General features: G+C 39.1%; 1 protein-coding gene across 9 annotated transcripts in view; it reads left to right on the forward strand.

Moving 5' to 3' along the window:
* LOC127419102 (protein kinase C-binding protein 1-like) overlaps window positions 1-24,259 on the forward strand; it is a 56,416-nt gene that overhangs the window by 17,456 nt on the left and 14,701 nt on the right. For all 9 annotated transcript variants that reach the window (XR_007893606.1, XM_051660222.1, XM_051660227.1 and 6 more), the window contains 7 exons: window positions 9,131-9,603; window positions 9,719-9,826; window positions 10,597-10,755; window positions 14,116-14,637; window positions 18,129-18,566; window positions 18,778-18,908; window positions 19,061-19,141. Coding sequence is in view for 8 of the 9 variants with exons in the window: in XM_051660222.1 (XP_051516182.1) it covers window positions 9,131-9,603; window positions 9,719-9,826; window positions 10,597-10,755; window positions 14,116-14,637; window positions 18,129-18,566; window positions 18,778-18,908; window positions 19,061-19,141 (1,912 nt within the window). In the remaining variant the exon portion in view is untranslated. The remainder of the gene's footprint in view (window positions 1-9,130; window positions 9,604-9,718; window positions 9,827-10,596; window positions 10,756-14,115; window positions 14,638-18,128; window positions 18,567-18,777; window positions 18,909-19,060; window positions 19,142-24,259) is intronic.

A 24,259-nucleotide genomic window follows, 5' to 3' on the forward strand; every position in this document is an offset into this window, starting at 1 on the left:
CTGGAAGGTGCCTGGCTGAAAAGCCATTACCGGGCAGTACGATGTCAGAGCCAAAGCTTCGGATTTAGACCAATTCACTCTGCATCCTGAGAACTTAGAAAACAAATTAATAATTCTGTGCATGCAAGGTATAGATCTAGTAGGGTCGGAGACAAATAATAAAATATCATCTGCGTCAAGCAAAAGCTTATGCACATCCTCCTTTCTTATTGCGGCTGCTAATGGTTCCAGGGCAAGACAGAACAATAAGGGGGAAAGAGGGTAACCCTGCTGGGTTCACCTATCCAGAGTAAAATAATCTGAAATTAATACATTCATTTGAACCGCCGCTACTGGGTGTCTATGAAGTAACTTAATCCACCCAATAAAAGTATTCCTGAACCCGTACATTTCCAAAATCTTAAAAAGATAATCCCATTCTACAATATCAGATGCCTTTTCAGCGTCAAGTGAGATGGCAGCGACCGGAGACTGATCGTTCACCACTGTCCATATGATATTAATGAAACACCTAACGTAATCAGAAGATTTACGGCCCAGAATAAACCCCACCTGATCTATATGTATAAGAGATACCTTTTTAAGAATCAGACTGATCCGGACTTGCGTCATGGTTGGCGGAAGCTTTCCATTCTTTAATGATTCCGTAAAAACTTCTAGCAAAAGTGGAGTCATTTCTGTAGCATAATATCTAAAAAACTCAGCGGCAAAGCCATCTGGCCCTGGAGCCTTGCCTATAGGCAATGCCTTAATTACCTCACCAAGCTCCTCCAAGGTTATCTCAGAATCAAGAGAATTCCTTTGCTCCATTGTCAGTTTAGGAAGTTCTAATGGTTTCACAAAATTTCGAATATTCTCATCAGTAGATGAAAACATGGAACTATAGAGATCAAGATTAATAATGCTTTTAATGCTTTAAAAGCATTATTAATATCAGTGGCTGAGGTAAATATTCACGACCAGCAGATTTCACTGAGGGAATGGTACAAAAAGACTCTCTCTGTTTTATATATCTAGCCAGAAGCTTCCCTGCTTTGTCCCCCGACTCAAAGTATGACTGTCTTACCCTGAATAGCCAAAACTCCACCTTCCATAACAAAATAGAATTATATCTGTATTTCAATCGGGTCAATTTCCTGAGACCATTAGATGACATTCGGTGCTTCAGCTCTGCCTCAGCACTTTTAATATTCCCTTCCAATTCCACGAGTTCTTGTGCTTTGGATTTTTGGGAACCGCTAAGAACCGCCTTAAGTGCCTCCCAATCCACGCCCACAGAGAATACTGAGGACCAGTTGGTCTCCATATAGACATTGATTTCTGTCTTTAGCATTTGTTGGAATTCAGGATTTTGCAAAAGGGATACATTAAAGTGGCACCTGAACTTCCCCTATAACAAAACAAACAGGAAAAAGAAAAACGTGTGCATTAACCCCGTGCACGACGGAGACAAATTTGCCGTCGGATTACTCAAATCTGGTGTTTCTATACAAATTTTGTGAGACAGAATTACACAGCAAAAGATAATCTATAAAACAAACTCCAGCCAATAGGCATAATAAACACAAAGAGCATGTAGATTCATCCATAAAACTGTCCTGAAGGTGTGTTACTCTACAAAATAAGCTCCAGCCACTAGGTGGAACCAGCACAAAAAAAGCACACAGATTCTTCAAACAGTCAAGCAAATGTTCAGTGAGCCGGTCCACTCGGCTGCAACATGAGTGCAGGCAAATTACTTAATCACTCCAATGTCTTTGCAAGAAATACTCCACAAAACAAACTCCAGCCAATAGGAGGAATAAGTACAAAGAGCATGTAGGTTCATCCATAAAACTGTCCTGAATGTGTGCCACTCTACAAAATAAACTCCAGCTGCTAGGCGGAACCAGCACAAAAAAAAAGCTCAGTTTCCTCGAAGAGTCAAGCGAATGTTCAGTGAGCCGGTCCACTCGGCTGCAAAGTGAGTACCACAAGATGACTTACTCCATTGACTTTATGAAGGACATCGCTTGCTGTGGGCATGTGAATGTTTTATGGCCCTTCTTAACATCTATTCTCAATTTGGCCTGGAAAATTAGTGCAAAAGCGACATTCCATTGATGTAAATGTTTCCCTCTTGTCGAATTCGCAAAGTCTGGTGACAAGAAAATGCTGTGATTTTTCCAAGAAAGCCTTCCTTTACTCCTCGCCTCGTAGAACACAAGATCTTTATCGGATGATCTCAGAAATTTGGCCAGAATTGATTGGGGCCTGCGTCCCTCCGCGGATCTCTGAGTCAGAGCCCTGTGAGCTCACTCAATTTCCAGCTTATGGCCTGCTATGTCAAGCAGATTCGGAAGGAGCCCATCTAGGAATTTCACCATATTCTGTCCTTCTTCGCCCTCAGGAATTCCAACGAAATGGATGTTATTCCACTGGCTACGGTTCTCCATGTCCTCCAACTTCTCCCAGACCCGCTCCAAATCCACCTTGGTAGCTAGCAGATTAGCAGATAATTCCCTCTCTGATGACTCCAGATAATCGATCTGTTTCTCGACATCCCCCACTCTTGTAACCATCTCAGTGAACTTCGCTTCCATGGCAGTGATCGGTCGACGTATCACAGCAAGATCCTCCAAGTCAGCAACGACCTTCGTCAGCATTGCCATCATGTTCAATATCTCTTGCCGCATTTCCTGCACTTCTCAGACTAAATTGACTCCCTGGCTCGTGGCCTGCTCGGGGGCATCAACTTGAGCATGTAAGTGTCTTTTAATGTCTCCAGAGCCTAAGGATTTTGAATTATTTGACATATTGTCCTCCTAGAACATTTATGGAGTGTATCGAATCTCACCAGTTTATGTCATTAAAAGTGTTAAAACTAGCAAAGTGCGCAGAGCTCGCCGTTCACATGTCCGATCCTCGCATGGCATATGACAGAATTAAGTCTAGCATATGATTATGGTGATGAGTTGGTCCTGTCATATTTTGTCTGACTGCAAGTGAGTTGAGAATATCAATAAATGCTATTCCCAATGTGTAATTTTCATTGTCTATGTGAATGTTTAAGTCACTAACAATTAAAGTTCTATCTACAGTGACAACTAGATCTGATAGAAAATTTGCAAATTCACCAAGGAAATCAGAATAAGGCCCGGGTGATCTATATAGCATTGCAAGCACAAAAGACGACAGAGATTTTTTTATTTATATCTGACGGTGTCACATTAAGCATAATTAGTTCAAAAGACTTAAACTTATATCCCATCCTCTGAGTAACACCAAAAACGTCACTATAAATTGTAGCAACACCTCCTCCTTGACCGTTCATACGAGGCTCATATTTATAGCAATAATCTGGGGGAGTAGATTCATTTAAACTTAGATATTTATCCAGTTTAAGCCAGGTTTCAGTCAAACAGAGCGTATCCAAACTATGATCTATAATAATTTCATTTACAATTAGTGCTTTGGTTGAAAGAGATCTAATGTTTTGTAGCCCTACCTTTATATGATGTTTATCTTCAGTGCTATACTCCGGACACCACTCAGACATCCAGCCGTTCAGTGACACTAATCTACTATAAACCACTTCACCACGATGAGCAGGGAGGGGGCCAGAGCATATTACAGTGTCTGACATTTTTTTTGCAAGTTCACACACCTCTTTAACATTATCTTTAGTGATCTCCGACTGGCGAAGCCGGACATCGTTAGTGCCGACATGAATAACAGTTTTAGAAAATCTATGTTTAGCATTAGCCAGCACTTATAAATTTGATCTGATGTCAGATGCCCGAGCCCCCTAAATGCATTTAACAATAGTGACTGGAGTCTCTATTTCCACGTTCCTTACAATAGAATCAACAATTATTAAGGCTCTTTCAACATGATTCTCAGTGGGTGCATCACTGAGTGGGGAGAAACTATTGGAAATCCTAACAGGAACAGGAGAGTGGTGTCGCTTTGCTGAGCGAGTATGCTGCCAAGACGTCACCTAAATGCCCTGCTGCGGGGACTGTACAGCTGGAACCAAAGTTTGTGTGTTGCTCGCTGTTCTACCCGTATCCGAAACAGATCTACCGGCTTCTCTTTCTCACTGACCTCCACTAGCGTTTGGATGCGTGTCTCTAACTCATTAACCTTCTCTATTAGCCTGACTATTTCTATACTTTTATCACATGAAAATCCCTCACTGCTGATGGAATAAGCTATAGTAAACATGTGGCATGCAGCACAGAAAGAAATAACATGAGCGGATGCCATGACTTACCGCAGTTGTTTGTTGTTGTTGTTGTTGTTATGGTTGTTCTTGAGTGGCGAGATTTTGAAATCGATGTGGTTCGATGTGGTTCCTGGACAGCAGATGTTTGAGATTTATGCAATAATCCGTGTAAAACACAGAGGAGAAGATGAATGGACTCAGTTGAGATGCAAGATGTAGACAAGCGGGAAAAAATTAAAAATTAAAAAAAAGAGAGAAATGGGTGCATGGTAAAATACACGCAATTGAAACAGTAGAAAAGTGGAAAAATGGGGGCCTTGGTAGCTCAGTGGTAAAAGACGGTGGCTACCACACCTGGAGTTCGCTAGTTCGAATCCCAGGGCGTGTTGAGTGACTCCAGCTAGGTCTCCTAAGCAACCAAATTGGCCCGGTTGCTAGGGAGGGTAGAGTCACATGGGGTAACCTCCTTGTGATCACCATAATGTGGTTCGTTCTCGGTGGGGCGTGTGGTGAGTTGAGCGTGGTTGCCGCGGTGGATTGCGTGAAACTTCCACACGCGTTATGTCTCCATGGCAACACGCTCAACAAGCCACGTGATAAGATGCGCGGGTTGACATTCTCAGATGCGGAGGCAACAGGGATTCATCCTCCGCCACCCGGACTGAGGCGAATCATTACGCGACCACGAGGACTTAAAAAAAAGCACATTGGGAATTGGGTATTCCAAATTGGGAGAAAAAGATAAAAAAAATAAAAAAAATAAAAGTGGAAAAAACTGAAGCGCGTGGTAAAATGACAAAGGATAAAACGATTAACATATAAGAATAAGCAATGCTACGCAGATTAGCAAGCTACAAACACAGACTCCTGCAGCGTGCCGGCAGCAACCGGAACAGGAAGTGAGCCAGAACAGCAACCAACTATGCAACAGCAACTAATGCATATAAAGTATTTACAAAATGTACTAATATTACTAATATTAGTATTTACTAATTCTCATTTCTGTAATACAGTAATGGAAATTATCATGTTCACACAATTACTTTGTTAAAAAAATAAATACATTTAGCATGACTCATACTGCAATGATGTATAAATACTAGAAATTGTAATATCTTTAAGTTTTTCTTTATGTATTTGAGTGTAAATGTGCCTAGTTGTCATAAAAAGCATCATTTATATTGATTTCACACACTGGTTTTTTAAGTGACCATTTCTGGAGATATATTTTTATGTTCTGAGTGTGTCATTCAATCATTGTCTCAAATGATTTGTTAAAAAACACACGTATCTGAATATCCATACTTCCCTATATGGGTATGCCAAAAACAGTATGTCAGTGGAGAAATATGTCCGAGTCCTCAGTATTCATAAAACAGTAAGCAAGAAATACCCGGATGATTATTTCCAGCCAAATTCTGAAGTGTGGATCCACTTGACATTATGATCCCATAATCCCTCAGGAGCTGAGGCAACATCACTTTAAAAACGCTGTATTTAAAAAAAGTTATATATAAGTGATATACAGTACTGTGCAAAAGTTTTAGGCACTTGTGAAAAATTTTGCATAGTGAGGATGTCTTCAAAAATAATGCCATAAATAGTTTTCATTTATCAATTAACATCATACAAAGTGCAGTAAACATAAAAAAGCTAAATCAATATTTGGTGTGGCCACATTTACCCCAATTCTCCTAGGTACACCTGGACACAGTTTTTCTTGGTTGTTGGTAGATTGGATGTAGCAAGCTTCTTGGAGAATTCACCGCAGTTCTTCTATCTGTTTAGGCTGTCTCAATTGCTTCTGTCTCTTCATGTAATCCCAGACTGACACGATGTTCAGTGGAGGGCTTTGTGGGGGCAACGCCATCTCTTGCAGAGCGCCCTGTTCTTCTATTCTAATCTTTTCTATTTGCAAAAGTAATGTTTGGGAGTCTAAAATGTATTTTTCCTATTGACACACTGTAGCTGAAGCTGAAGATATAAATAACCATCTTAATACAAATGTTTTTGTGAAACATCTTAAGTGCCTAAAACTTTTGCACAGTACTGTATATACTAGTGCCCGACCGATTTATCAAACTAGTTTGTGAAATACATACGGGAAAGTTAACAAACAATGACCCCATCATTTTCTTTTTCAATATAACTAATATAATGTTAACTCTGTCCCTGACAACCATGTCACTCATGTTTATCACATCTGTTTGCTATTTTAGCTATAGTTTGTCAGTGCAGATTGAAAGGTAAACATCAGAGCATCTTTTTGCAGCTCAGCAGACAACAGTGCGATGGTGGATTGTGTCTGTTGAGTGTTGATTTCATGCTACGTTGTTACCTAGTTGGTGAGACGCAATGCTGAAAAGTAAATAAAGTCCATCTTTTACTCTTAGTGACAATGAGCTTATAGCTAACTAGCTAACCATGTAGCTACTTTCATACATTGTCAGCTGAGTGGAAGCTAATGTGTAAACATGTATTCACCAAACTGTTTTATTCAGGATTCACAGTTTGGTACCCCCTTCAGCCAAACAATTCCAGTCATTGCATATACAAAATTTAATATTTAAAAGTCTGGTTTCCCACCATTGAAAGTTTCCTCTGAACTTGTATAGCAGAATTTGGTATAACACCGCTGCTTATCTGTTTATCTCTTGACTCGGCAGGTGTAAATGCTTCTTGTTTTACAACCTGCCCCTAATTGACTGGCAGTATTAAAATAGTCAGCATTTGACTGATACTAAACAGTACTACTGATGTTTATTTAGCTATTTATTTTATTTTTATTTATACTTTATTTAAATGGTCAGCAACTGACTGATACTAAACATACAGTGCTGATTTTTATTTAGCTATTTATTTTATTTTTATTTATTCTTTATTTTAATAGTCAGCATTTGACTGATACTAAACAGTACTGATGTTTATTTAGCTATTTATTTTATTTTTATTTATTCTTTATTTTAATGGTCAGCATTTGACAGATACTAAACATACAGTACTGATGTTTATTAAGCTATTTATTGTATTTTTATTTATTCTTTATTTTCTCAGTGTTCATTTCTAGAATTTGTTGACAGTGTATAATAATAATGTCAAATATTCTTTGATAGCAATATTTGTTTAAGAAAGTAGCCTTCTGAGTACCTTTGCATAGTCATATCGGTGCAAAATTGGTGAACAATCCACATAGAAAAGGTCTGTTTTCATTCCAGCATAAAAATTAACTATATCAGCCACCATATTGGTAATCAGTCAATTTTCCCCCTCTAAAATCGGTGTCGTCTCAAAAATCCCATATCGTTTGTCTCTAATATATACCAAGTAAGTGATATATACCCATAAAATTGTTCCTTGTGCTTAATTGGTGCTTGCTTAACAAAACCAGAGCGAATTATTACTGCGGTTGTTATTCTTACGTCATATATTTGGGTCACGGAACAATAACAACATCCCCAGATAAAATATGTCCGGAATCTATTATTCCTACTACTGGCATGTATACCTTCATTAAATACAGTACAAACTCTGACAGTACACAATCTCGGACGCAGGGACAGAGTCGTTGACCACTGAAACAATGGAAGTGAAAGATCTGTTCACATAAAGGATTTGTTCAAAAATGCTGATTTGATAAAACACTACTAGTTCAAAAGAGATTTTTGTCTTTTGGAATAAGTTTCACTGATGGTGATGGAATGCAAAAACTATCTGGCCATTATATCAAGGGTGTAGGTTTGGTTTGAAAGTTGGTAGGGACATGTTGCAAGGAGAATTATTTTTAAATTGTTGGTTTTAAGAAAATGCAAGAACATCAGTCTGGAAATACAGTATAGGCTAAGTAACATTGTTTCCACATATAACAAGTCTTATTTACCATTTATCTGGCCCACAACATTAAATATTACCATGATTTTTATTTGTTTGTTTGTTTTTGTTTCTTATTTTTGAAGGATAAACAGGTTTAGAACTGGCTGCACAATATGAAAAAAAAATTCCATATGTGAAAAACTTGTTGGATTATGCAACAACGAAATGTGATGCTATAAACCTAAAGATTAATGTATCAAAATCAAATTCAATTGTTTTCAAGAAGATCTACATTGAGAAAAAAATACTTAACAACAAAGGCCTTTGGTCCAAATTATGGTTCATTTGAAAAGGAAAAATCTGCATTAAGGTGCACTCAGTAATTTTTTTTTCCCATTTAAAAAAGTTTCACTCTAAAAGAAATTAATTGTAATTTTGAAACATATATAAAATCATGAACACTCACATGAGATGAGGACTCTAGTCATATCAGTAACCTTTTAAAAGCTGTTTTATTCTAAATGGGGCAGGGGTGCCCTCATGATGGGGGCTGCCATTTTAGCTTCACATGACCAGCTGAATACTACTCGCTTAATCTCAGTAAACGTCTTGTTATTGGACACTTTCACTCTTGGATTAAATTAATCATGGCTGATTGTGAATAGTGAATTTCTACAATGGCATCAGTAACTAAAAAACTATTGATTTTGAATGATGCTACATCCACACCACAAGGTGTCACTGTAAGTCCAAGATGACATGAACAAATAGTTACTGAGTGCACCTTTTAAAGTGTTTCAGAGCAAATACATATATATTGAGATATACAATATTGAATATCATTAAAAAATTTAAAATATCAAGATATAATTTCTCAGATATAACACCCAGCCTTACTTTACATTCCAAATTGATACCATCTGATACTTAAATAAGCAACTGCTTTTTACTTTAAAACTATAAAAGTCATCAACAAGTATTGATGCAATAACCCTTTGTTTATAGTGGAGTTTACTGTCACACACATCCAAGCCTTTCAGATCTGCATCAACAAACAAATCAACAAAATGGTTCATTTTAACTATACATATGTAATCCTTATGCTTCTTTCAGAGCCTGGGTGCCCATAAACAACTGTTACCTCATGTCTAAGGAGATCCCCTTCTCTGTAAAGAAGACCAAAAGTATCTTCAACAGCGCCATGCAAGAAATGGAAGTTTACGTGGAAAATGTGCGTAAGAAATATGGCGTGTTCAACTACGCTCCATTCCGGACACCCTACACACCCAACAACCAGTTCCAAATGTTGCAGGACCACGGTAACCCCAAAAAAGGCCCAGTGAAGCCTGAGAAACAGGAAAAAGTCAAGTTTAACTTCGATATGACCGCATCTCCCAAGGTGCTCCTTGGTAGAACGGTGATGCCAGGAGGGCCGGGACGCCGGATCTCTGTGACAGACATGCCTAGATCTCCAATGAGCACAAACTCGTCAGTCCACACTGGGTCAGACCTAGAGCAGGACGATCGAGGGCCGAGAGTATCGTCTAGTCACTATAGTGCTGGAGAAGACTCGATGGATTGTGCAGGTGCTTCACTCTAACTAGCTGCATTTAACTCTCTTTCTGTACAAACTCTCATTTTGGCAGAACAACGCTGGAACTGGTTCTTTGAATTGAAAGCTATGTTTCCTTTTACTCACAGCGTCCCCTGCCTCTCTGAAGACAAGCAACAGTCCCAAGCCTTTACTCCCCACACCAGTTAAACAGGAAAGGATCTCGAGTACTGGAGGCATTCTCAATCTCAACCTCGGTGAGTCTCAAATCAGCCTATTGCCCACAGCAATGAGCACTGCACTTCAATCCACATGATTATCTGTTTAAGAAATAGTTAAATTTAGGTTAAAAAAACTAAAATTCTTACCTTCATGATGTCCTTCAAAACCTGAATGTTGTTTTTTTTTTTTTTTTCAGTGGAACACAAAAGAAGAAATTTCATTATACTGCTCTATTCCATGCAATCATGGTTTATAGTGACCAAAGCTGTGAAGTTCCAAAAAGGACAACAAACCCCCCCCCCAAAAAAACAAAAACAAAATGCACATTGTGTTGATACGTTTAATACATATATTAGAACTAATGCCGTTTTGGAGTCAATGACATTGATGTGCTATATGAATCTTAAAGTGAACACAGGAAAGATTATCAGTGAATAACAACCTAAATTTCGATCTGCTCCTTACACAAAACTATTGTATGACTTCAGAAGACTTCGAATATAGCACACAAGTAGTATGTACTACTTTTATGGTGCTTTCATGGTGTATTTTTGTTCTTTTTGGAGCTTGACAGCTGTGGTCCCTATTAAATGTCATTGTTTAGCAAGAACTGTAAAACGATAAAAAAAAAATTATTTTGTGTTCCATCTAAAAAAATAACAACATATGGGTTTGGTACAACATGAGAGTGAGTAAATAAGTAAACAGAATTTTAACTTTTGGATGAACTATTCCTTTAATCAGTTACATGAACATCAGTGTGTTTATTTTTCACTAGTGTTATACTGTATATATGTATTCTCAGATCGTGTTAAAGCTGAAATGGACCTGAAGGAGTTGAGTGAGACTGTACAACAACAACAACAGCAGCAGCAGCAGCAGAGGACCTCGGTGCTTCTAACCTCTCCCAAAAAAACAACCAGGAGTTTGGATAAAACCATAGAGAGCTGCAAGGCCCAGCTGGGTAATGAACACACACACACACACACACAAATGATTAGGAATGGAGCTCAACAGTGACTGGCCATTTTTTTACAGCAGTCTTGGATCCGGAAGTATATTCCCCATTTATTTCCTCCATAAGCACTTTAATAAAGAGTTCTATCCCTGAACCAAACCTACCTCTAAGCAAAAAAAGTATTTGAAAATTGGAAAAAGTGTAATACAGTATATTTACGAATGAACAAATCAAATGAATGAACAAACTACTCATTCCATAAAACATTATGAATTGTAATTGAATCAGCCTGGGTTTTTGTGTCATTTTTAATGTAACTTCTTAAAAACCACTACTGTTATTATACACAATCCCATATTACCAAAATCAGGTAGGTAGCTCATCATGTGGCTCCATAGTGTCTCTCCTTTTTAGATAGTTACGATTACCGTTTTTTGACAGTACTTCACACGTCAAAGTTTAACGAGTGGGTGCATGATGTGAGGCTATGAACTGAGGTGAGTTACGCTGATATCATAAACTACTGAGAGTTGTTATAATAGTCAACAGCTGCATAAGTTGAGCCTGAATTAATTTTCACTCCAACTAAAATTGTTGTATTGGTAGTTTTTATCTTGCTTCTTATGGAGATTGGAACCAATAAACAGTCCAGTGGTGATTAGAATCATTATGGTGGTGCCCAGTGGTTAGTCAGGAACACTGTGGATCCTCTGAAATGCAATCTGTAAAGTTTAGAACTTGGATTGAATTTTTTTAAATATCACATGAGAAAATTGCTCAAATGTCATTGGTTCCACCTAGTGTTCACTGTAAAAAAAAAAAAAAAAAAAAAAGAAAACTGTTAAATTTATGGTGAAAAACTGGAAGCTGGAGTTACCAGAAATTCACTGTAAAAAATATGATACAAATGTTAATTGGTTTACGTTACACTTAAAAGAAGACTGGCAGCTGTGGTTGCCAGAAATTTACTCCAAATAAAACAGTGACCACTATCATTTTATTAAATTATATAAACTTAGTACACTAAACTTCTGGAACTTTATAAATCTGCCTTCCACTTTAAAATGTGTTGTTAATCACAATACATTTAAATAAAATAGTAAAATTGTATTGTAGTGACAACAAAAGGGCACATGATGACATGAAATTCAACAAGAGTGGCCCTTCCAGGAGCAGTTATCAACACACGTTGTTGAGACAGTGCACAGTGTCACCCACACAAACACAAAACACCATCAGGGTAACACACGTGACACTAAAATAATGCAATAGACATTAACTAATCTACATTAAATATAACACAGAACACCCCAAAGTAAATAACTGATATTAAAAATAAGAAGAAACATAACTTTTCCCATAAAATGTAATGAATTGTGATGGATCATGCAGGGAATTCTGGGAATGCCTGATTATTGTTTTTCACCATAAATTTAACAATTTACTGTAAAAAGTACAGTACATGTACTCTCTCTCATGTTAAAGGGATAGTTCACCCAAAAATGAAAATTCTCTCATCATTTACTCATGCCATCTCAGAAGTGTATGACTTTCTTTCTTCTGCTGAATTCAGATGAAGATTTTTAGAAGAATATTTCAGCTCTGTAGGTCCATACAATGCAAGTGAATGGGGACCAGAATTTTGAAGCTCCTAAAAGCAAATAAAGGTAGCATAAAAGTAATCCATAAGACTCCAGTGGTTAAATCAATGTCTTCTGAAGTGATCCAGTTGACTGAGGGTTTTTTTCAAATTGTAAATAAGTTTTCACTTTATTAATGTCCAGACTATACATTGTGATCAGTTGAATGCCACTTTCGTGAATAAAAGTACTAATTTCTTTCCATAAGAGCAAAATCTGTACATTATTCCAAACTTTTGTCCGCCAGTGTATATATACATATATATGTCTTAAGATGGTTATTTATATCTTCAGCTTTAGTGTATGAATAGGAAATATAAATGTGTTGAGACAGCCTAAACAGATAGAAGAACTGTGGCAAATTCTCCAAGAAGCTTGGAATATCCTATGTATATATATATTAGGCTATTCATAAACATCATAACTGATTTAGCAGGTCACCAGGATTTCATCTGTTAACTTTCAGTGCATTATGTCAACTTTAGTCTGGTGAGCATTGACTTGAACTCTTAAAGGGAAAGTTGACCCAAAAATATAAATACTGTCATAACTTACTCACCTAATGTATATATGATATTCATTCTTTTATCCATGGGCCACAAAAGGAGATGTTAGGCAGAATGTTAGTCTGAGTCACCATTCACTTTCATTGTATGGAAAAGATGATTGAAAGTGAATGGTGACTGGGGCTAACATTCTGCCTTTCTTTATTTCCTTCCGTGGGCTTGGAGCAACATGAGGTCGAGTAATCATGATAGAATTTTAATTTCTGGATGTATTGTCCTTTTAATTACCTGTTATTTGGTTTGCCAAGAACAACCATGTAAATGGAAGTTGGCACATGATTGTATCACTTCTTGCTGGGAAACAAGTGACTGAATAAGAATATTGATGAGAATATTGCTTCTGAAAATGTTTTATTTACACCACAGTTGAAACAATTTCCCTTTTTTCTCTCCGGACAAGTAACTTTTTTACTCAGACAAGTGAATGACCAATTTACTTGTCCAAAGGACAGGCACATAACAATCGTTAATGTCAAGCCCTGGTTGACAGCAGTCTCATTGGTGATCATGATATCAAGCTTGATTACACTTCCTGTAGTGCCACCAATCTGTAATCAGGCTTGAAATTATGATCGTGCCTAGAGACTGTAGTGGCAAGATGTAGAGTGAAAAAGGAGTTATATTTTAATCTGTTCTCAACTGGATTGCTTCAGAAGACATTGATTAAACCACTGGAGTCTTATGGATTAACTTTATGCTGACTTTATCTCCTTTTTGGAGCTCCAAAGGCTTGATCACCATTCACTTACATTGTAAGGACCTACAGAGCTGAGATATTTTTCTAAAAATCTTCATTTGTGTTCAGAAAGTCATACACATCTGGGATTGGCACGAGGGTGAGTAAATGAAGAGAATTTTTGGGTAAACTTTCACTTTAAACATAATATACATTTTTACAGTAAAATAAATGGTAAAATCATACTTTATCTAAAAGACATAATTTTTACAATATTTTATTTAAAAATTACATGTAATGTCTTGTTAAATATATTATAAATATTTACCGTATGTGTTAAGGTTATGACCAGTTAACCGATTAAAGGTCATTTTCTGTTGCATTTTCACATTTTTTAACCATTAAAATTACAGTCATTTTTTAAAGTGTTGCTTTCACTTATAAATCAGCCATGATCTCAAAGCAGTTCTTCCTCTATGCACAGGAATCGATGAGATCTCTGATGATGTGTACCGTGTGGAGCGCAGCGAATCTGATGACTCTGACAAGTCCGACTCCAGCGAAAGTGAATACATGTCTGATGATGAACAGAAACCCAAGAACACTAACCACAACAACAGTGTCCACAAAGACTCCAAAAAGAGACCCAGACCTCTTTCCGCTCAAGGACAAGATCAAAACGCTGTCCCTTCAACCGGTGGAGGGACAACCGGTGGGGACAAGAAACCTGCAGATCCCCTGACTAAAGAAAAGTTAAGTGTTGGTGTGGAGAAAGATTCTCAGGAGAAGCCCAAAATCTCACAGCAGAACCAGAGGGAGAGGACGCAGCCTGGGAAGGACGGAAGGCCTGCAGGCCCGGAGGTGGATATGGACTCAGACTCTGAGCGGGAACTGGTGATAGACCTCGGTGAGGAATCAGGAGGAAGGGAGAAGAAGAAAGCCAAGCGAGAGGTCGCATCAGCCCCCATCTCCACACCTAAAGACCAAACAGGCGTTAAGACAGAGGGTAGATATCTTTCTTTTTAGTTTTTCTATCAGATTTTATTTTTATATATATATAGACTCTGTATACACCTGGTATTAACATGCATCTCCTGTAACCACATGTGATTGGATTTTGAGAGGAAAGTCTCTGATTTTGTGACTACATACACTACCGGTCAAATGTTTTGAAACGCTTACTCATTCTTTATTATATATATATATATATATATATATATATATATATATATATATATATATATATATATATATATATATATATATATATATATTTTTTTTTTTTTTTTTTTTTTTTTTTTCACATTTTAGAATAATAGTAAAGTCATCAAAACTATGGAATAACATAAATGGAACTATGGGAATTATGTTTTGACTTAACAAAATCCAAAATAAATCTAAACTGTGTTATATTTTAGCATCTTCAAAGTAGTCACCCTTTGCCTAGAATTTGCAGACATGAACTCTTGACATTTTCTCAACCAACTTCTTGAGGTATCACCCTGGGATGCTTTTTAAACAGTATTGAAGGAGTTACCATCTATGTTGGGCACTTATTGGCTGCTCTTCTTTATCATTTGGTCCAAGTCATCCATTTCAAAAACTTTTTTTAGTTTTATAATGAAATAAATTAATATGGTGGCACAATTATATTTTTGTCTACAAAACTAATTTCAAACATTTAAGCATATGCCTTCAGATCAAAAGATTTTTAAGATCATGAGAAACATTTCAGTCGAGTGTTTCAAAACTTTTGACCGGTAGTGTATATCACTGGCTACGTCAGTGTATCGCTGCATGTTGTAATGAACACACACACGCACAAGGAAACACAAAGCAGTCTTGGTTCCGGAAGTATTTTTCCTATTCATTTTCTCCATTAGCATTTCAAGGAATAGTTTACCCAAAAATGAAAGTTCTTTCATCATTTAAGGCCCCAGCACCCTTACGAAGAAGTTCTTGTTCTTTGTTCGTTCTGAGGTAAAAAGAAGTTTGAAACAGCTGAGCAACGACATACTGTTTGCAAACATTCAGACACCTGCCACACCACTGTGGGAGGCATTTAGAGAAACATTTAAATATGGGGACGCTCAAGACCACATGTAAACATGTAACTAATATGACATTAAAATATGTTATCTATGACTTCATGACAAATTCTATGAGTAGAAATGACACGAAATCAGTAAATGAAGCTGTTTTAATTACTCTGATGATGTAAAGAAATATATATGCAGTAGATAATGTGTAATTTGTCATGTTTACATTGTGCATACATGCCGCTAATGTGCTAACACGCTATACGCGGCTATAATATTCACTGATTACACTCTGTAATTTATGATGAAACTTTTCATAACAATTGTACAGATGTAGGTTAGTGTGCACCAACTTGCTAATAACTGCACACCAGTGTGTTCATGTTGACTGATCTTGACAGACTGAACAGCTTAAACAGCTGTCGGCCTCAAAGTAGGTGGAGCTTCAGGTCACATCTACCAATAACGTGGTCCAATGGCAATAAGAATGGATTTAGCAGCCTTTAAGAAGTTTTCCCGAAAGTTCGTCCTGGAAAGCTGTTATGAACCACCAAAACGAATGCAAAAACATCTTATTTTTGTCCAGATTTTGTTCTAAATGACGTCACATCCATTCGTTCTTCGATTTTGTATGAAGTGTGCAGGGGCCTTTACTCGCCCTTATGCCATCTATATGTGAATGACTTTCTTCTGTTGCAGAACACAAACAACGATTTTTAGAAGAATATTTCAGCTCTGTAGATCCTCACAATGCAAGTGAATGGGGACCAGAACTTTAAAGCTCCAAAAAGCACATAAAGGCAGCATAAACGTAATCCATATGACTCATGTGGTTTAATCCATGTCTTCTTGAGAGATCTACTCAGTTTTGGGTGAGAGCTAATTTTTTACTATTAATCTTGGCATCAGCAGTCTCTTGGCAAGATCATGATTTCAAGTTTGATTACACTTCCTAGTGCTATCTAGTTCTATGCACATGCGTCATGCACTAGAAAGTGGAATCCATCTTGAAATCATGACCATGCCTCGAGTCTGCAATGGCAAGATGCACAATTAAATAAAAAGTTATATTTGGTCTGTTCTTACCGAAAATTAGATTCAATTAGATCACTTCAGAAGACATCTGGAGTCGTATGGATTGCTTTTATGCTGCCTTTATGTGCTTTTTTGAGCTTCAAAGTTTTGGTCACCATCCAATTGTATTGTATGGACCTACAGAGCAGAGATATTCTTGTTCTGCAGAAGAAAGTCATACACATCTGGGATGGTAAGGGTAAGTAAATGATGAGAGAATTTACATTTTTAGGCAAACTATCCCTTTAAGTAAAATCTTAAATAAAGATTTCTGAGCCTTGAGACAATTCAACCAGCCCTGAGATTAATCACAACATTACAACATTTGATTTGAAAAACATATCACATATAAGTCTTTAAAAACATATTAAACATACAGTATAAGTCTTTTCTGAAGGAATGAATGAGCTACTCATCCCATTAAGCAATCTGAATGATAATCAAATCAGTCTGGGTTTTTCTGTCTCTTTAAAGAATTTTCTTTTCTGAAAACATCACAACTGTCCTGTACACTACAAAATCCCATATTAACTAATGTTGGGTAGTTAATGCATGTTGAAAAAGGACAAAAATAAAATAAAAATGCACAAAAAGTCAGCACACTGTTTTGTTTCCATATATACCATACTGCCAAATTTTAATCTCGCTGCAAATGTGACGTTTGGTGTGGAATGATATATATTATTTTAGTTGAGGCTTTACATTATTTGTACTTTGGATATGCATGCTTCACATGATCTGTGTTGCATGTTGATGTCAGGCAAATTGTATGTGTATGTGTATGTGTATGTTTTTTTTTTTTTTGTTTTTTTTTTTTTTTTTTGGGATGGGAATTTTCTTTTAAAACCTGCATGTAATCAGTGACATTTTTAAACCCTTTGTTTTAACACAGAGGAGCAAGTGGTCCTTTATGGAATAATGAAATTCACCCAAAAATGTACATTTTGTCATTATTTACTCATGCCCATGTCATTCCAAACCTGTATGACTTTTTATCTTCTGCGAAAAACAAAAAGAAAGGATTTACTATTTAAAAAATGTCTAGTTGGTCTCATTCAATACAATGGCAGTACAGAGAGACTTACTTTAATTATAAAAAAGCACCCAAAAGTGTCATTAAAGTAGTCAATGCTACTTAATAAATAATATTCTAAGTTTTCTGAAGGCTATTTTATTCTATTCCATTCACAGATTGTTGTTTACACTACAAATGCAATGTGATGAACTCTGCTTTGAATTCCTTCTGAATGTTGTTTGTGATTGGATCGTAAAACATTTTGAACCCCATTCACACCTGTATTTAGTGCTGTCCACTTGTGATCAAATCACCCGAAATTGATGTTAATACCAGGTGTCTGATTGTTGTGTTCTTTCCCACATTCAGTTAAAACCCCTGCATCTACCAGCATATCAGCTTCTCCGTCCACAGATAACACTTCAGCTTCCTCCAACCTTGCTCCAAAAGATGCAACTGCATCAGCCACCAAGCCGCCAGCCACCGTCACGACTGTATCTACTGCTCAAGCCACCTCCAACTCAGCTGTTCACCCTGTTCCTGCAGCCCCAGCCACTGCCAATGTGGTGAAGAAACAGCGCCCTCTGCTGCCCAAGGAGAGCACACAGCCGGCTCAGCGGCCTGCAGGGTTTAACCAGCTGGGCAGTAAATTCCAGACATCGTCTCAGAAGTGGCACATGCAAAAGGTGCAGAGACAGCAGCAACAGGGTGGGCAGATTCCTCAGATGCTGGTGCAAAACCAGTCACAGCCCCAGACGCCAACAAACAACTCCAGCACCCGCTACAAGACCAGACAGTCTGTCAAAGGTAAATGCATGCCAAGCTCTGATCCTTTCTCGTAAACTCCTGATCTGACATTCTGACAATCTCCATTCCATCTAATGACTAGAATCGGTGTAACAAAATCAGTTCTACAGAACTGATATAAGCAGTGAGGCACCAAGAGGCAACCTGCCAAACAATTTGGAAATAATGGTGAGCTATTCAGGTAATATGACCATTTCTGTTGTTTCACCAGCTGTCCAACAGAAAGATTTCTCACCTGTTAACACAACGTCTGGTACCTCCACCTCCAGTCTGGCTGGAGACTTCCTTACCCCTCCTGCATCTGCTGATGTTGCCGCTGACATTGCCAAGTACACCACCAAGGTGAGCCAGATGTCCACTGAAGAACTGATCACTGTTTAACCGACAATAAGGGAACCTGTCCAAAATTCAATATTACTCAAATAATGACTGAACTATTTAAAATGGATAATGAATTTGGCCTTGATTGCTTACTGTTTCCATCTTGATTTCAGATGATGGACGTGATCAAGGGAACAATGACAGAGATATACAACGATCTCTCCAAGAGCACGACGGGAAACACCATTGCAGAGGTTTGTAAATTTTTGTGCATCATGTCATTTCTCCTTGTTACTTAAGGCTGGTTTATACTTCTGCGTTGACAGGGGAGGGTCCAGTGCCGCCCCCCTCCCCCCCCCCCCAAGAAAAAAGAAATTGGAGTGGTAGAATGGTGAAAGTGGTATTCTCATTTTCCAACCCTCTTAGAGTTCAGTGACCCCAAATCATAGTAAACAGACCAAACAAATTATACATTTAACAAAACATCAATTCATTATGAGTGCATAATAATTTTTAGCAGGGTAAAGTTTAATTTAAGTTTGATATTTATTAAATATTCGCTTATGGTTCATAAGAGACCTTCTGAAAAATCCACACACTGTGCTAAAACGTCACTGGTGTCCAAGTGTTCAATGCAACTGCCTTGCATGTTCCATCTTAAACACTGTTATTTAAAAAAAAACATTTACACATTCTAAAGATTGTAAATTGTATGTATAACTTACACTTTAATTGAATTAATTAATGAATGAATACTTGGACACGTCCGACATTTTAGTGCTGTGGGTGGAATTTTCAGACAGTCCCTCACACGTGCTATAGTCAATGAAAGCCCATAGGAGCATTTTTAGGCATAATTCTCCAGCTACAACAAGTGTTGACCATTTGAGTTCTATGTTTTATGCCTGTATAATATAGTCATATATTCTTTAACCTAATTGTGCTAATGATATCATTGTAAAATTGTCAGCTTCAGAGTAGGAGAAACATTAGGTTACTCACATAACCCCAGTTTTCTGATAACAGGAGTGAGGTATCTCACTATGGGTAATGCTTCGGGCGTGGCCAATCCTGGAAGCACCAATAACACACAGTCTGTCAGTTGACAGACCAATCACAGCAGTGATGAGGGAGTCCCATCTCCCTATATAAACCACTGTCATAGGTGCCTACTTCATTCTCCGCATCTCTTCTCTGTGCAACTGCAAGAAGGGAAGTGTGGTGAGATACCTCACTCCTGTTATCAGAGAACCAGGGTTACGTGAGTAACCTAAAGTTCTCTTTCTAAAATTCATTCGGTATCTCACTATGGGATATAGCCAACTCCCATATTGCAGATGTGCTGTCCGAAGCAGACCGTCAACCAACTTGTAGTGTCCAGTTTACACCTACCCAATCAATTAGCAAAGAATGGATTGGGGGGAGGGGGGGACGACAAAATAACACACTTGTGCTTTACTGTGTTGTTGTTGATTTTGTGTTTTTTTTTATTTTTTTTTATGCATCGTCAGATTAACTACCCACACCAAGGACTGAATGAGCCAATGACGGCTCTGTAACATCCAGTCTATAAAATCAGACAAAAGTGTGAGGCGATGCCCAACTCGCTGCTGCTCAAATGTCCTGGACTGAAATGCCTTTAAACAGCGCCCACTAGGTAGCCATGCCTCTGGTAGAATAAGCTCTTAAGCTCTCCTAAGGTCACAGCCCCAGACTATTATAACTTATTATATAGCCTCTACTATCTAATGAGACAGTCGTGATATGGGTCTGCCCTTACAAGAATCAGCCCAAGAAACAAAAACCTGATTATTCTTCCTCAATGCCTTCGTTCTTTCCACGTACAAATGTAGAGTAAGAACTGGACACAAACAGTGAGGCCGCTCGTCCTCTGGTGAGGAAAAAGGCGGCGGGTGAGAAGTTTCCAAATCCACTGGCTTACAGCTGAGTGCGGAGTTGCTGGATTAGTTTTAAGATAAATCCACCGCAAAGCACATACAAGAGTGATGAACTGACAAAGCATGTAGTTCACTAACCCGCTTTGCAGTTGTTAAGGCCAATAATAAAGCTGCCTTTAGCGAAAGGAGCTTTAATTCTATACTTTCAGTTGGCTCAAAGGGAGGGTGAGAAAACATGTTCAGGACCACGGACAGATCCCATGATGGAACCAGTGGTTTTGACATCCTGTTCAAATGTCTTGCACCCCTCATAAACCTGCAAACAAGTGAGTGTTGACCCATTGTATTCAAATCAATTCCCACATGACAAGTTGATATGGCAGCAAGATAAACCTTGACAGTAGTAAAGGCCCTGCCTTGATCTAAAAGTTCCTGCAGAAAACATCTGCCACTGAACATAAAAATGGAACAGTGTGTCTGTGTGCACACCACTGCTCAAACATAGCCCATTTCGAATCACATGCGGAGCACGTTGTAGCAGCTCTCGCGCTCTAAATCGTTTCAATCACCCTGGGGGGTAAACCTGTGACACTCAAATTTAGCCTCTCACGAGCCAGGACAAAAGAGCTACTCGGTCCGGGGCGGGGTGAAATATTTCCCCCCGTTATTGCGACAGGAGATCCCTGTGCAGCGGAAGCTGCCAAGGCTGGGCACACAAAAGTTGGATTATCTCCGCCAGCCACAGTTTCCCCGGCTGGTTCGGGGAGATCAGTATGACTGAGTGACCATATTCTTTTACTCTTTTTAGAGTTGGAATGATCAGACTCAGTACTGCGTAATACGTAAAGCCCCATAGGATCACTGTCTCTCACCATAGTGAAGAACAGAGGGCAATGAGCATTTTTGTGCAATGCGAAGAGATCTACGGCAGCTCGCCTGTATCTCTCCCACAGCTGACTCACGACCTGAGGGTGAAGTCTCCATTCTCCATAAAGATGATTCCCCCTGGACAGGAGATCCGCCTCCGAATTCATCGCTCCTGGAACATGCGTCGCCAGTTATGAGAGAAATTGCGCACAGCTCCACACAATCAGCTTTTGTGCCAGGCTGTGTAGCCACTGTGAACGCGTGCCCCCTTGTCTGTTTATGTATGCCACTGTTGTCATGTTGTCTGATCTGACAAGGACATTGTGGCCTTGAAGGAACTGTACAAAGTGTTTCAATGCAAAAAACACTGTCAGTAGCTCCAGAAAGTTTATGTGTGCATTCTGTAGTAAAGCAGGTCAAACCCCATTCACTATTCTGCCTTCACACACCTGTGAGTGATGTGTCTGTCATCACCACTTTCCTCAGAGAGACTGCCCCGCTTTCGCGAGCATCCCATGTGACGTCACTGTTACCCTGTGATTTAAGTGTTGGCGAGGATACAAGTGCTGCGCTGCTATCCAGTGCTGAAACTCTCTCATTCGCAGTAGTCTCACAGGAATGACTGACACGATGAGGCCATCAGACCCATTAGGCGTAGACACAACCTGAATGAGACTTTGTTTCCTTTATGAAAAAGGGACAAACAACCGCGAATCGATCCGATGCATTCCTCTGACAGAAACACTCGATACTGATTGGAGTTCAGTGTAAGACCCAGATAAATTATTTCCTGTGAGGGCATCAGACAGCTCTTTGTCCCAGATTCGCTAAATCAGACACCAATGTTCTCCTATCTGTCTCTGCTTGCTGCCGCGACGGCGCACAGCAGTAGATCATCTAGATAAGCAGACACCCTGAGACCCGTTTATCTCAGTGGCATTAGCGTTGCCTCCACACACTTGCTGAAGACTCGTTGCTAATGAAAGTCTGAAAGGCACCGTCAAAAATTCGTAAACTATTTCCTGATAGGCAAATCTTAGGAATTTTCTGTGTGAAAGGTAGATGCCCATATGAAAATACGCGTCCTTCAGATCGACTGACGTAAACCAGTCTCTGGGATGAATAAACTGAGAGAGTGTTTTGAGTGTGTGCATTTTGAACTTGTACCTTCTGAGGTATTTGTTGAGGTATTTGTTTCATCATCTCTCTTGGAGATGATGAAATACCTGGAGTAAAAACCCTGACAGCTCTCCTCCAGTGGCACAATCCTTATTGCTCTTTTGCTCAGCAAATTTCCTCCTCTAAAATCCAAGCTGACTTGTATTTCTCCCTCCGCTGCTTACATTAACAAACTGTTGAACAGAGGTGGTTTTACAGCGAATTGCAGCAGATAACCCCGTTTTATCGTAGATAAAACCCAAGGATGAACTGTGCATGCGCGCCAACTTTCTGCATGAACAGAGAGGGGCCCACTAATGCTCTCATTCACTGATGGTGCATGCCCGATAATAGGGGTGAAGGTGATTCGCCACTGACGCCTTGACTGGAGGGGGACTGGACATCCCTAGATACTCCATTTCGTGCACAACCAGCCTAGAGAAAGCTTTAACAGGTACTCTGTGCGAAAAAGTCTTGTCCCAAAACCGACACATCTCCGCGACGCACATTGGGACGGCTGGAATAATTAGCTTTACGGGTCAGCACGAGACGGCAGCCATTTGCCATCGTACAGATCCCTCTCTGTACCCTGGCCAGTCTGCTGTGACGGCCAGTTGATGGAGAGCTTGGCTGCCGCCTTCCTACACATCTTAATAAGATCCAGCTCTCCTTGCACAGGAGAGGGGGATGTGTCCATCGCGCTACCTAGCCGGGAAGGAGGAAGAGCGGGTAGAATGGCATCATCTTCATCCTCCTCACAATCGTCCTCCAAAAGACGAACATCAGCATTGTCCTTCTCCTCCTCCCTGTCCCCCGCCAAAGGGGCTGATTCAAAGAGGGGAGGAAGATCGGGGGAGACTTCTTCCATGAGATTGCCCCAGCTGCCCCAGCAGAAAAACGCAAACACGCCTTGACACACTGGTTCACGCCACCCGAAGAAAACAATATAAATACATCAGAAAATATATTCACTTTGACAGTGAATATACTCGCAAAAAGAACAGCCGCATTCTGTGACATACCTGAACGGCTCGCCTGATGAACTGTTAAGTGACCACTTCTTAAGAGACCTGCTGGGGATTGCTTCCAATGGTCTTCACGGGGAAGAGAACGAGAATGAAGTAGGCACCTATGACAGTGGTTTATATAGGTAGGTGGGACTCCCTCATCACTGCTGTGATTGGTCTGTCAACTGACAGACTGGGTGTTATTGGTGCTTCTAGGATTGGCCACGCCAGAGGCGTTACCCATAGTAAGATACCGAACGAATGTTAGAAAGAAAACCGAGTATCAGACGAATAAGGAGCGAACAACTAACTTCTGGAGATAAGGTAGAAGTTTCACCGTTATTTTTTTTGGAAGTGCCAGCTCCAGTTTCAGTTCTACTTAATGTGGATTATGCATGCTCGTGTAAATGTAAGTTATGTTACTTTTATTTTCCACGTTACC

The sequence above is a fragment of the Myxocyprinus asiaticus genome, chromosome 28 (genome assembly GCF_019703515.2).
Source record: "Myxocyprinus asiaticus isolate MX2 ecotype Aquarium Trade chromosome 28, UBuf_Myxa_2, whole genome shotgun sequence".
Taxonomy (NCBI): Eukaryota; Metazoa; Chordata; class Actinopteri; order Cypriniformes; family Catostomidae; genus Myxocyprinus; species Myxocyprinus asiaticus.